This window comes from Heptranchias perlo, chromosome 32 (genome assembly GCF_035084215.1).
Source record: "Heptranchias perlo isolate sHepPer1 chromosome 32, sHepPer1.hap1, whole genome shotgun sequence".
In the NCBI taxonomy this organism is placed as follows: Eukaryota; Metazoa; Chordata; class Chondrichthyes; order Hexanchiformes; family Hexanchidae; genus Heptranchias; species Heptranchias perlo.
The window spans coordinates 5,810,887-5,825,854 of NC_090356.1; the positions used below are offsets into that span (position 1 = coordinate 5,810,887).

Genomic DNA, 14,968 nt, shown 5'->3' on the forward strand with positions numbered 1-14,968 from the left:
ATAGGCTTGATGTCACAACATGGACAGCGGACACAAGAAATGTTATTATAAAGAGTTATGTTAATATTATTGTATTTGGCTTCACCCCAGTGTCTAGGGTATGTATATGTGACTATCTGCCAATTTCCATTATTCACTAGTGGATGGGGAGTTGGGGAGCGCCTCTATTACGGCAGGTAATAGAGGTTCATGGTGTTTGTTTTACAACTACGGTAATGACATCAGGTCTTCACACCTCCACCGTATTCCGCTTAAGTAGACTGGCCCCCGCGGACTGAATGTATCTGGTTGATAGCCATGGTAAGAGAACATATCAGACCAGCCATTCCGAGCAAGCAGGGGTCAGGCAGGGCTAGTCAGGGGTGGTGGGATTGGAGAATCTGGACGCGGGAGAGCAGAGGGTCGGGGAACTGGAGTGTGAAGTGTGGAGGGAGGCAGAGAGCTGTGAGGAAGCTGGAACCTGTCACACACGGGGCACAGTGCGTATGAACAAACGGATTATGCAGTCTGGGCAAACTTTTACGCAAATTAACGTGTTTTGTTTGGGCAGATGCAGATCGGCCTAATTGGACAAAGTGCGTCCATTACAAGTGGCGCCCACTGTACAGTGTGGGGCTGTGCTGCCTGACCCTGTACTGGGTCGACCTGCAGTACAGTAACTCCCTTTTAATATTGGGACGTCTGATTTTCATAACCAGAATTTTGGTAACTGAAAACCAAATAGCAAAAACCTGTTTTTCGATTTAATGCACATGCTTGCGGACCGGTTTCGCTCCTGCGCTGTGCGAGTGGCCCTAATTTCCATATTCACACTATGTTGTTTTAATACAGAAAGCTCCGTGTAAACTCTGCTCCCTGTCCAGCCCATGTCCGATTTTGGATTGGAGATGACTCTGACACAACGCAGTCCCGTGAGCTCGGCTCTGTACAGTGACTTCATCGTTACATGGCCCTGCCCAGTCTCCGTTAATCAGAAGCTATTCACTCCTTTCCAGGTCAGTAACACAAAAGGACAACCAAAATAAACCAATGGTTCCTCAGTCTCCCCTTCATCTGAAGAGGAGGTGTTAGGAGAGGCTGCACGTCCTTGAAAAGGGACTACTAATTATGGTGAGAATTGATGGGTTACAATAAATAATGATAGATCATGACGAGGGACACTGGTTTATAATGATGAATAAGTCAAATTCTGTTTTTATTACCCTGGTTTTCAGGGTTTGGGGGATCACATTAAGTGATTCATGACGTTTTACTGTATCAATGTGTAGAATTAGTTCTGAAGCTTAAGGCAATTTGCGTTGTGTTGGGAGATGGTTGATCTGAAACTGTACTCAACGGAGCCCTCTAGTGACATCACAGGGAAAATAATAGATGGAATCTCCCCCAATAGAGGGGGAGATTACATTATATCCACTTGTAAGATTAACATTCTGTGAAGAATTTTTAAAATCTTTTTCCCCTGGAATCCTCAGGCAACCTACCATACCCTGGCTAAGTGGGGTACCATTGCTTTCTTATTTCTCTCCTAGGAGATGCAACAGATATTTGCACTGTGCTTGCTCCTGACAGTGTAGGGGAAACTCAAATCTTGACACAAGACTTCAAATCCGTGTCCTGTCTCTGTATGTAATCACACATCACCCTGCCAATCTCAAATTCACAGCTGACTAAAATCAGCCAGGCTGTAATTTTCCAAAACACAGGGGAATCTACACATTAATACAGTGAATCTTCTCCAAAAAAGCAACTATCTATTGGGTCTAACTGTCTAAAGGGTCAACAACTTGCATTTATATAGTGCCTTTAATGTAGAAAATGCCCCAGCCATTTCACGGGAGGAGAAATGGACACTGAGTAGTCGTAGAAGAGTTAGGAGAGGTGACCAAAAGCATGTTCAAATAGAAGGGTTTCGAGCAGCTTTCAAAGTGGGGGGGGGGGTGCAGAGATATCCAGATGGATGGATTCAGGCAAGGAGTACCAGAAATTAGGGATGACACAGCTGAAGTCTCTGCAACTGATGATGGCACAGAAAGAGGAGGAGATGCACAGGAGGCAAGATTCGGAGGATCAAAGTGCAAGGGATATGATAAAAGGCCAGAGGAGATTGCAAAGGTAGGGCAGCATGAGGCCATGGACAGATCTGTAGATGAGGACGAGAATTTTGAATTTAATGTACAGATAACCAATACAAGTTGGCGAGGACTAGGATGATGGGCGAGTGTGCAACAGGATGCAGGCAACAGAGTTTTGGAAAACTTGGACTTTATGGAGGGTGGAGCTCAGAGTTTGGCAAGAAGGGTGTTGGAGAAGTTGAGTCTGGAGGTAACAAAAGCATGGATAAGGGTTTCAGCGACAGTGGAAAAAAGAGGTGGGGCAGGGACAGACAACGTGGAAGTCTCAGTAATGGATGGGATATGGAGTTTGAAATTCAACCTTGGGTCAAACAGGGCACCTAGGTTACGCACTGTTTAAGGGCCATCTATCTACAAGGACCACCTGACTATAGGAACAAACATGCTAATACATGCCACCCAGCTTTGGAGACCATTGGGTATATTTACAACTTACTGCCTGGGCATAAAACAGGTTTTGCGGATTGAACACCATTATAGAAACTGCCTGATTTTCAATGTCCTTGAGGAAATGAAAATCGGGCGATTTCTATAATGGGCAGGTGATCCACAATGCCAGTATTACACCCAGGCATCGTGTTGAAAAGCTACCCCCACCTGTTTATGCAGACCACCTGTTTATAGAGTTCTGACTTTCCCTTCCCTAGCCCAGGGATGTGCTGGAGCCAATTGTAGAGTCCCTACTGTTGCCTCAGCTGTTTTCATCTGCAGTTCATAAAAATCTTGATTCAAGGCAAAATGAGTTAGTACACTTTCATGATTTGTTGGCCTTTAGATTGTACAGGCTTCAGCTAACTAAACTACAAAGAACACATTCAGTGTCAGAAGCCAAAAGCTGTAGTTTTATAGTAGAGTATTTTGCAATTAAAATCTGTTATTTTTAAAGGCTGACAAGGTTTGTGTGTCCTCGTGGCTATGAGTGGCAGAGAGCAGTTTAACCCCTCGCTCAGTAATAATAGAGCCCATTCAATATTTGGCTGCTTTGGCTGGTGCTGCAGATGGTGTAACAGAGCTCCTAGCTGACAGGCTTGGCTTGGTACATAATTAGTGTGTCAAAGGATGCTTCCACTCTGCCTCATTCCTTCCTTCCACCCTCCCCAGGTCAAGGCTATTAGACACACACAGCTTCCCTCCAATTAAGAGAGGTTTTGGTGGGAACAAGACGTTTGAGGAGGGAAAAGTTCACATTCAGGAGGGAATCCGATTTCAGTTGAAAGGGATTAAATGCTTATATGCACATCGCAATATATGCATTTAAAGGGGTATTCCAGGTCACTAACTTGTCTTGCAATAAATAAAAGGGCGCCATCGCCGGGAATTTTCTCGAGAAGATTGGCAGAAACCCGATTGGCAAATCAGGAGAATCCCTGGGGAAATTCCCAGCGAATGACTTAATAAGCTAAAGCTTTTCACTCGTGAAAATAGATGTCTCAGAGGAGGCCTTATAGAGGTTTATAAAATACTTAACAGGATAGAAAGAATAAACCCAGAACAATAGTTTCACATACACGATGACCTAAAAATCTTCAAAAAAGTTGGTACAACCCCTGGTAAACTGACAATTCAAAATACAGCCAACAACTCAAATATAGCCTTGAAAATAGGCCTACGACCAGGGCCACTGCTTTACAATGACTGAATAAGTTCATTTGTTTTATTGCATGGGATTGCAGGATTTTTTGCCAGTGTTTTAGAGATTACATTTCACAATTTGGTGCATTTTTCTTTGAAAGCCAAAACCCAGAGGCGCTGCACATGACAATGAAAACATATAGGCCTAGAAATTCAGCCGCACCCATTTTTGTTAGGCAAGGATATTAAGGGTTACGAAACCAACCCGTGTTCTTGTAATGTGGGATCGGGAGGAGCACTCCTGCACCTTCTGACTCCACATTCAGGTGGTATTAATCCAGAGGCCTGGACTAATAGTCCGGAGTTATGAGTTCAAATCCCGCCACGGCAGCTGGGGAATTTAAATTCAATTAATTAAATAAAATCTGGAATTAAAAAAGAGTATCAGTAATGGTGGCCATAGAACTACCAGATTATCGTAAAAACCCATCTGATTCACTAATGTCCTTTAGGGAAGGAAACCTGCCGTCCTTACCCAGTCTGGCCTGTATGTGACTCCAGACCCACAGCAATATGGTTGATTCTTAATCGACCTCTGGAATGGCCTAGCAAGCCACTCAGTTGTACAATCCCGCTACAAAAAGTCATAATAAGAATAAAACCGGATGGACCACCTGGCATCGGACCACTAGGCACCGGACACGGCAAAGCCAAACCAAGCCCAGTCGACCCTGCAAAGTCCTCCTCATTAACATCTGGGGACTTTGTGCCAAAATTGGGAGAGCTGTCCCACAGACTGGTCAAGCAACAGCCTGACATAGCCATACTCACAGAATCATACCTTTCAGCCAACATCTCAGACTCTTCCATCACCATCCCTGGGTATGTCCTGTCCTACCGGCAGGTCAGACCAACCAGAGGTGGCGGTACAGTGATATCTAGTCAGGAGGGAGTGGCCCTGGAAGTCCTCAGCGTTGACTCCGGACCCCATGAAATCTCATGGCATCAGGTCAAACATGGGCAAGGAAACCGTCTGCTGATTACCACCTAAAACCCTCCCTCAGCTGATGAATCAGTCCTCCTCCATTTTGAGCACCACTTGGAGGAAGCACTGAGGGTAGCAAGGGCACAGAATGTACTCTGGGTGAGGGACTTCACCAAGTGTGGCTCGGTAGCACCACTACTGACCAAGCTGGCTGAGTCCTGAAGGACATAGCTGCCAGACTGGGCCCGCAGCAGGTGGTGAGTGAACCAACACGAGGGAAAACCCTACACGATCTCGTCCTCGCCAATCTACCTGTCGCAGATGCATCGGTCCATGACAGTACTGGTAGGAGTGACCACGTCACAATCCTTGTGGAGACGATGTTCCGTCTTCACACTGAGGACACCATCCAATGTGTTGTGTGGCACTACCACCGTGCTAAATGGGATAGATTCAGAACAGATCTAGCAACTCAAAACTGGGCATCCATGATGCCCTGTGGACCATCAGCAGAATTGTATTCCAGCACAATCTGTAACCTCATGGCCCGGCATATTCCTCACTCTACCATTACCAACAAGTCAGGGGATCAATGAGGAGTGTAGAAGAGCATGCCAGGAGCAGCACCAGGCGTACCTAAAAATGAGGTGCCAACCTGGTGAAGCTACAACACAGGACTACATGCATGCTAAACAGTGGAAGCAACATGCTATAGACAGTGCTAAGCGATTCCACAACCAACGGATCAGATCAAAGCTCTTCAGTCCTGCCATATCCAGTCGTGAATGGTGGTGGACAATTAAACAACTAACGGGAGGAGGAGGCTCTATGGACATCCCAATCCTCAATAATGGCAGAGTCCAGAATGTGAGTGCAAAAGACAAGGCTGAAGCATTTGCAACCATTTTCAGCCAGAAGTGCCGAGTGGATGATCCATCTTCGCCTCCTCCCGATATCCCCAACATCACAGAAGCCAGTCTTCAACCAATTCGATTCACTCCACGTGATATCAAGAAACGGCTGAGTGCACTGGATACAACAGCACGACAACCCCGACAACATCCCGGCTGTAGTGCTGAAGACTTGTGCTCCAGAACTAGCCCCACCTCTAGCCAAACTGTTCCAGTACAGCTACAACACTGGCATCTACCTGACAATGTGGAAAATTGCTCAGGTATGTCCTGTCCACAAAAAGCAGGACAAATCCAATCCGGCGAATTACCGCCCCATCAGTCTACTCTCAATCATCAGCAAATGTGTCGTCGACAGTGCTATCAAGCGGCACTTACTCACCAATAACCTGTTCAGTTTGGGTTCTGCCAGGACCACTCGGCTCCAGACCTCATTACAGCCTTGGTCCAAATATGGACAAAAGAGCTGAATTCCAGAGGCGAGGCGAGAGGGACTGCCCTTGACATCAAAGCAGCATTTGACCGAATGTAGCACCAAGGAACCCTACTAAAATTGAAGTTAATGGAAGTCAGGGGGAAAACTTTCCAGTGGCTGGAGTCATACCTAGCACAAAGGAAGATGGTAGTGGTTGTTGGAGGCCAATCATCTCAGCCCCAGGACAATGCTGCAGGAGTTCCTCAGGGCAGTGTCCTTGGCCCAACCATCTTCAGCTGCTTCATCAATGACCTTCCCTCCATCGTAAGGTCAGAAATGTGGATGTTCGTTGATGATTGCACAGTGTTCAGTTCCATTCGCAACCCCTCAGATAACAAAGCAGTCCGTGCCCGCATGCAGCAAGACCTGGACAACATCCAGGCTTGGGCTGATATGTGGCAAGTAACATTTGCACCAGACAAGTACCAGGCAATGACCATCTCCAACAAGGGAGAGTCTAACCACCTCCCCCGACATTCAACGGCATTACCATCACCGAATCCCCCACCATCAACATCCTGGGGGTCACCATTGACCAGAAACTTAACTGGACCAGCCACATAAATACTGTGGATACAGCAGCTGGTCAAAAGCTGGGTGTTCTGCAGCGGGTGACTCATCTCCTGACTCACCTTTCCACCATCTACAAGGCACGTCAGGAGTGTGATAGAATACTCTCCACTTGCCTGGATGACAACACTCAAGAAGCTCGACACCATCCAGGACAAAGCAGACCGCTTGATTGCACCCCTTCCACTACCCTAAACATTCACTCTCTTCACCATTGGTGCACTATGGCTACAGTGTGAACCATCTACAGGATGCACTGCAGCAACTCGCCAAGGCTTCTTTGACAGCACCTCCCAAAACCAAGACCTCTACCACCTAGAAGGACAAGGGCAGCAGACACATGGGAACAACACCTCCTGCACGTTCCCCTCCAAGTCACACACCATCCCGACTTGGAAATATATCGCTGTTCCTTCATCGTCCCTGGGTCAAAATCCTGGAACTCCCTATCTAACAGCACTGTGGGAGAACCTTCACCACACGGACTGCAGCAGTTCAAGAAGGCGGCTCACCACCACCTTCTCAAGGGCAATTAGGGATGGGCAATAAATGCTGGCCTTGCCAGCGATGCCCACATCCCATGAACGAATAAAACAAAAGGTACGCATAGGAGCCTCTCTGCTGGTTAGCGCCACGTTGTGCTGTGCAAAGTCAGCACGTGGCGTGTGACGCGCTGGGGCATTCTAAAATCTAATACATATCCTGTAAAGCGTGCAGGACCCTAATTTGAATAAATTATTCTGGCCTTTAAATGGTCCCGACGTGCGCTCCTGCTGCCAGCCCATCTACCTTATCTAATATGGAGGACGGCGCTTTTCCAGTCGGAAATTTGTGCGCGCTTCTTGCACGCCATATTGGGAGTGTAGTAGGCTGGATGGCGCCCTGAAAAACACGTGTTGTGCGGCCAAATGCCTAGGCCATAATTACACCGAGAGTGCAATGTGACATGAACTACAGGTATACCCAATATCCCATCATTTGTAGTGCATAGAAAAACAAAAATACACAAAAGTACGCTTTTGCTGCAGCAGATTTAGACATTTCTGAATGGGGGTATGACTAATGAAGATGTGAGATTTATTTCAGGGGGGAGGGGGTCTGGGGGCAATGCCCTGGGAAGTTTAGATCTTCTTACACAGTTTGGTGTATTTTCCAACATTTTATAGTCTACTGTAATTTTGACTTTGAAAGAAAGAACCTGTACTTATGTAACGCCATATCACATTCTCAGGATGTCCCACGGATTAATTTTTGAAGTTTAGTCACTGTTGTTATGTGGGCAATGTCTCACAAACAGCAAATGAATGAATGAATGAATGAATGAATAAGGAGTACACATACTGTTTGGATAATAAGAGTCTAAATGGGATCAAGGAGCAAAGGGATCTAGGGGTACAGATACACAAATCACTAAAGGTAACGATGCAGGTTAATAAGGCCTTAAAAAAGGCAAATCAAGCACTAAGGTGCATTTCTAAAGGGATAGAATTGAAAAGTAAAGAAGTTATATTAAACTTGTATGAAACCTTGGTTAGACCACTCTTGGAGTATTGTGTACTGTACTGATCTCTATATTATAGAAAGGATATAAAGGCAGTGGAGAGGGTGCAAAAAAGATTCACAGATGATACCAGAACTGACAGGATATCCTTATCAGGAAAGGCTGAACAGGCTGGGACTCTTTTCTCTAGAAAAGAGAAGGCTGAGGGGTGAGCTGATCGAGGTCTTTAAGATAATGATAGGGTTTGATAGGGTAGACGTAGAGAAAATGTTTCCACTTGTGGGGGAGTCCAAAACTGGAGGTCATTGATATAAAATAGTCACTAATAAATCCAGTAGGGAATTCAGGAGAAACTTCTTTACCATAAGAGTGGTAAGAATGTGGAAGGTGCTACCACAAGTAGTAGTTGAGGCAAATAGCATAGATACATTTAAGGGGAAGCTAAATAAGCACATGAGGGAGAAAGTAATTCTGATAGGTTTAGATGTAGTAGGAAGGAAGGAGGCCCATGTGGAGCATAAACAACGGCATAGACCAGTTGGGCCGAATGGCCTATTTCTGTACTGTAGTTTCAACGTAACTCGATGAATGACCAGATAAACTGTTTTTGCTTGGTTGAGGGAAGAATGTTGGCCTGGTCAATGGGAAAACTCCCTGCTCTACTTCAAACAGTGCCATGGGATCTTTTATGCCCACCTAAGCAGACAAATGGGGCCTTTGATTATGTCTCATCTGAAATACGGCACATAGGAACAAGGAACAGGAGTAGCCATTCAGCCTCTCGAGCCTGTTCCGCTATTCAATTAGATCATGGCTGATCTGTATCTTAACTCCATCCACCCGCCTTGGTTCCGTAACCCTTAATACCCTTGCCTAACAAAAATCTATCAATCTCAGTTTTGAAATTTTCAATTGACCCCCAGCCTCAACAGACTTTTTGGGGGAAAGAGTTTCAGATTTTCACTACCCTGTGTGTACTACCTCCGATAATGTTGCATTTCCTCAGTACTGCACTGAAGCATCAGCCTAGGTTATGTGTTCAAGTCCCTAGTCCGGCTTGAACCCACGACCTAACTCAGAGACAAGGGCCCCGATATTTATGGGGAGGCAGGAAGGCAGGACCTGATTTAAATTTTTTGAATTCATTTCCCTGCTGCAGTCAGCCAGACTGAGAAGCTGACTGGCTGTCGGGCGGGTAGGCCTGCGGCACTAGGCCGCAGCCGGGAAGCAGAGCAGAGGTCGGGTGGGAGGAGAGATTGCGGATTGGACATTGGGGGGGGGCGCGGTCTGATCAAGGGGGCTGAGTCTGATCGAGAATATTTTCAGAAAACATTGTGATGCATACATAGTAACAATCCTATTTTTCTGTAAATGCAGACAATCATTATTCATAATGATTGCACCTTAACTTCTTTCCTGTTGCTAGATTAAGATTCTAATTTACAATTAGGTAAGCTTGGTGGGCCAAGGCTTGGGAAACCCGGCCAGCCAGCGTTAAATCTAAAACACAGCTAAAATGTGAGGCATGCAGCATCATTAAAATATTTAAATTTGGGACCCATCTCTGGACAGCAGGTTAGTCGCCTGCCCCCCAACCCCCCTCCTTTAAAACTGGAAGTGGGCACGTTACAGGCGGGTTTCCCATTTTTAAATTTTTAACCCACCCGTCCATGTTGGAGGGTTAAAATTATCCCCAAGATGCTACCACTTAGCCAAAAAGCCAAAAATAATTTATCCTAGAAAGGTTACAAATATTTGAAATAAAGTAGTTATCAGAAGTAAGAATTGATTCTTGATTTTTGTACCACCAAAAGGAAATACATAGTTGGGTACAATTTCTGTGGGGGCTTCCTGATGTCCCACCATAATTTCGCCAGAAGATTGGCGGCAACCCTGGAGAAATGTTATAAAATGGCTGTTTACTGTATTTATCCGGGGTTTCTGCCGATCTTCCACTGAAGTTACAGCGGGAGATTAGACAAACCCCCATGGAAATTCCAGGCGAGTGAGTATAACACAGCAGGTCTCATGTATGCAGGTGTCATAGCTGAATGATGCAACAATATAAATAATATGCAGCCCTGGATCTCACACAGGGGCCGGGGGAAGTCCTTCAGGTGTATGTTTAGGATTTCCGTGACATGAAGAACGACTGTTTGGATGTATATTTTGTGCACCATAAACTTAACCTGCACTGGGACTTTATTGTCATTGAAGAAAGATGAGAAAGACCAAAGTGCTCTTTGCCACTTCTTAGTGAGTCCCGAAGAGCTGTGTCCAGTCTGAAGTTGGCATCTATCAGGACCTCTAGGTACTGATATCAATGGACAATTTGGAAAGATGGCTCTTGTATCTCCCAATCTTTGCCTTTAAGATTCCCCTCTTGAGCCGTGCAAGGCATAATACCAGACTTGGAGCATCTATCACCACATCCCACGAGTTAGCCCACTGTCTGGTCATTCATTCATTCATTCATCTGATGGAGAGTATAGCACAACAGATCTGTGGTAAATTCCACCAATAACAAAATATCATCTGCAAAAAGGAGCAACACAATTCTTTCAGACATGTCCAGAACAGACATTTTCCCTAAGACCATCTTTTAGAATGCCATTTAACACAATATTGATGAAAAAATGAATAGGATGGGTGGACAAACTTGGTTTACTCCGCTTTTGAGAGCTAGGCAAAGAGTCTCCCATTTGGCCACATACTCCCGTAGCTTCCAGCTTCTTCAAGAGGGTTGCATGAGGCACAAGTCGAAAGCCTTAACAGAATCAATGAAAGCACTGTAACTGAGTTTCCACCGGGACTTATGATGCTTTACATTCTTGTATAAAGCTACAACCGACCTTTGCATTCCCCATGAATATGAAGTGCAGCCCTTCTGATTAATCTACTGGTCTCCAAAGCATCCAATATGCATATCACAACAACCCAAAGAACTGCTGATATCAGCGACATTCATCAGTGATTTCTGAGCTAATTGGGATCCCATTCTTGTGGATAGAAACCACAGCTGTGCTCCGGAATCCTGAGGGTGCTAATGCCTCAAACAGAATCCTAATCACCAGCCTTAGAAGGCAAGTCGGTGGTACCTGGTACTGTCCTCCAACACCAATGCATTTGACTGCTGCTCACCTGGGTGTTGACATATGGGTATCACTTCTCTGGTGATACATCACTCTTTCCTGTATATTTTACAAAGAAAGAAAGAACATACATTTACATAGCACCTTTCACATCCTCAGAATGTCCCAAAGTGCTTTACAATCACTTATATTTTGTAGGCAAAACAGCCAATTTGGCACACAACAAGGTCCCACAAGCGGCAAGTGAATGAATGATCGAATAATTTGTTTTGGTTGAAGTAAGGTGTTCAAAAACTTTGGGGCGTAACAGATGTAGTACTGCAGTAGCACAAACTTATCATGCTGGGCGACATGATGGCCTTCAGTTAAGTAGCCAGAGTAGCCTATTCCAAATGTTGAACTTATCATGAAATTACCCAAGATGATCAGCCTGCTCTTTTAAGAAGTGTATAGGCTATCACTTACATGTGTATGTCAGCGTGTGAGCAAAACACGCATGTTGCGTATGTGTTAAGGGTGAATGAACCTTTTAGTTCAACGGGTTTCCAATGGCTTAGTTGGTAACCTTGATGCCTATTATGGAACTGAGTCTTAAAGACTAGAAAGTTCCTAGTTCCACAATCTCTCCTGAGTTAGTTCAACTTAGCCAGGGCTGTAGTTGAATCTACAATTGATCTCAGTGCTTAGAACTAGGGAGGGGGAAAAGAAATCAGCCACTCCCCACCACTTTCCATTGATCCTTAGTACGAAGTACGTGGATGTCAGATAAAAACAGGATCGCGCCCCCACCCCCACTGTCAAATAGAATGGCTACTTGGATGAAGTGCTGGAAGGTATACGGTACTTGCGTAATCATCCCTAGCAAGTGCCTTTAGAAGAGTAAGGACAAAAATCGGAGGAAGAAAAAAGAAACAAAATTCTTTCGGACCAATGTGTCAATTTTGCTGGCTGCATCACTTATCCAAACCTAAAGTTGCTTGTTCTTCCTGACATCCATCACAACATTTTACGGCAAATAGCACCTAGTAATGAACTTCCAGTCCTCTTTTCTGTAGATATGTCATAGGGACTGCGATTATTATACTTTAAAAATGATCACAACAGAGGAAAATTAGATTGTCATGTCCCACACTTTCAATTATCAGACTGTCGGTGTATTGTGAGACTCTTTAATCCAACATTTCTTGATGATTATTCCATTACCAATCCAAGCAAAGTGAACAAAAAGAAAAGGCTTGACCACACTCACCATCACGGATTCATTCATGTCCCTCATCTGAAACACGTCCATGCAAACCTCGGTTCGGTTCTGTGGTAAGTTTGGCACGGCCTCATTGCTGCCGGAGAGGTTGGTTTGTGGGATATCAAAGTAAGTACTGTCTGGTTCTCTGAAACAAACGAATACTATTGTTCATCAAATGAGACTGACCCCAAGCTCAGACGTGCCAACCTTATTTATCATTAGTTGGTGGGAAGCAACTGACGAACCATTTTAATTGACTTAGGTTGGAAGAGTTTAAAAAAAATTTCTAATCCATTTTGTGCTCATCAAAGAGAGGGATGTGAATGCTGGCAATTGGATCCCCTTCATTTTCATGCACCCAGTGTCAGCGTCAAGTTTTTTTTTATTCGTTCATGGGATGTGGGCGTCGCTGGCAAGGCCAGTTTTATTGCCCAGCCCAAATTGCCCTTGAGCAGGGGATGGTGAGCCGCCTTCTTGAACCGCTGCAGTCCATGTGGTGAAGGTTCTCCCACAGTGCTGTTAGGAAGGGAGTTCCAGGATTTTGACCCAGCGACGATGAAGGAACGGTGATATATTTCCAAGTCGGGATGGTGTGTGACTTGGAGGGGAATGTGCAGGTGGTGTTGTTCCCATGTGCCTGCTGCTCTTGTCCTTCTAGGTGGTAGAGGTCGTGGGTTTGGGAGGTGCTGTCGAAGAAGCCTTGGCGAGTTGCTGCAGTGCATCATGTGGATGGTACACACTGCAGCCACAGTGCGCCGGTGGTGAAGGGAGTGAATGTTTAGGGTGGTGGATGGGGTGCCAATCAAGCGGGCTGCTTTGTCCTGGATGGTGTCGAGCTTCTTGAGTGTTGTTGGAGCTGCACTCATCCAGGCAAGTGGAAAGTATTCCATCACACTCCTGACTTGTGCCTTGTAGATGGTGGAAAGGCTTTGGGGAGTCAGGAGGTGAGTCACTCGCCGCAGAATACCCAGCCTCTGACCTGCTGTTGTAGCCACAGTATTTATACGGCTGGTCCAGTTAAGTTTCTGGTCAATGGTGACCCCCAGGATGTTGATGGTGGAGGATTCGGCGATGGTAATGCCATTGAATGTCAAGGGGAGGTGGTTAGACTCTCTCTTGTTGGAGATGGTCATTGCCTGGCACTTGTCTGGCACGAATGTTACTTGCCAGGTCAGGGACAGCATGAGTTAGGTGCAAGACAAAACTCCCTGTACTCTGCCACAACAATGCACCTCAGCCCCAATCTAAGAAAACCCCGGTGGCATTTCTCATTTTCTACTTCAGCCAACTGAGCGAGATTGCCAATTAGTACTGAATTATGGCTAGTTTTGAGCTGTTGACCCATGCCCACTAGGAACTATATTAAGAATGCCCAAACTCATTTCATGTAGAATCCTCAAAGACAACAGGCAGAGAAGGCTTGCATTTCCACTAGTCTGAGCTAGATTACAACTTGGATCCAAGAGGTGACTAAATTGCTATTGGTAAAGGCTGTTGGTGGGGGTTGGCGTTGGTTATTGGCAGGATTTTGTATCGTAGTTGATCCCTCTATAGTTAGTTAACATGGTGAATTTTAGACTTGACAGACCTATATAGATGATATTTTGCCAGTTTTAAAATTGAGGTTATTCTTAGAAGAAAATGTTGGCAGTCTGACTCTCTGGTTTCCTTGACCCAAAGCCCTGACTGCTGCTAATTTCCCTGACACAAAGCTCTGAGTGCCACTAGTTTCCTGACCCGAAGCTCTGATTCATGCTGATCTCCTTATCTGCCAACACCCCTGATGTCTCAGCTGGTTAAAATGGTGAAAAGCTAAACAATCCAACAAAGTTCGCAGGGCAGCAAAAAGGACTGGGAACTCTGGTTAATTTTTGACGTCTATTATATCATCTCTACCAAGAGCAGATACAAAGCTGGCAACTTCCAGGTCTTTATGGTTCAGCTAGTCACCATTTTAACCAGCTGAGCCATCAGCGGAGCTGGAATTTACCCTGAAATATTCTCTGGTGTGTTGCCTCTCAGAAGTGGAGCACCAGGAAATGTCCAATTTTATGTGCTTGCTTCTCATCAAAAGCGTCTCCAATGACCAGAAAGAATTTGCAGCAAATAGGTATTAATATTCTGCAGGAGGACAATTGAGAACTACAATAGGGCTAAAGATTCTGTTTGAAAAATAAAACATAATTGCTGACTTACAAACTACTCCAGAGATGTTCAAACGTAGGGCCTTCATCTGCCGGGGAAGACTGGGCCATCTTGGCTATGGGATGGTCCAGTGATGGGTAAATTACTCTGTAACCAAAAAAAGAATTATAAACACACATGCATCATGGAGTGATGGACTTATTTTTGATTATTTTGACACTTATTATATTCAGCTACTCAACTGAAGCAGTTGTAATAATCCAGTTGGTGTGCCTGTCCATGCCATGTCAACTTCAGGATTCTTGTCCCCATTTTTCAAATCCCTCCATGGTCCTGTCCAAC

At 45.1% G+C, this 14,968-nt stretch overlaps 1 protein-coding gene across 2 annotated transcripts in view; it reads right to left on the bottom strand.

Moving 5' to 3' along the window:
* Window positions 1–14,968, bottom strand: part of tp73 (tumor protein p73) — a 158,923-nt gene that overhangs the window by 87,958 nt on the left and 55,997 nt on the right. For both annotated transcript variants that reach the window (XM_067970246.1, XM_067970248.1), the window contains exons 2-3: window positions 14,678–14,773; window positions 12,488–12,626 (exon numbers count right to left, since the gene is read on the bottom strand). In XM_067970246.1, coding sequence (XP_067826347.1) covers window positions 12,488–12,626; window positions 14,678–14,736 — 198 coding nt within the window. In that variant the 5' untranslated portion in view covers window positions 14,737–14,773. The remainder of the gene's footprint in view (window positions 1–12,487; window positions 12,627–14,677; window positions 14,774–14,968) is intronic.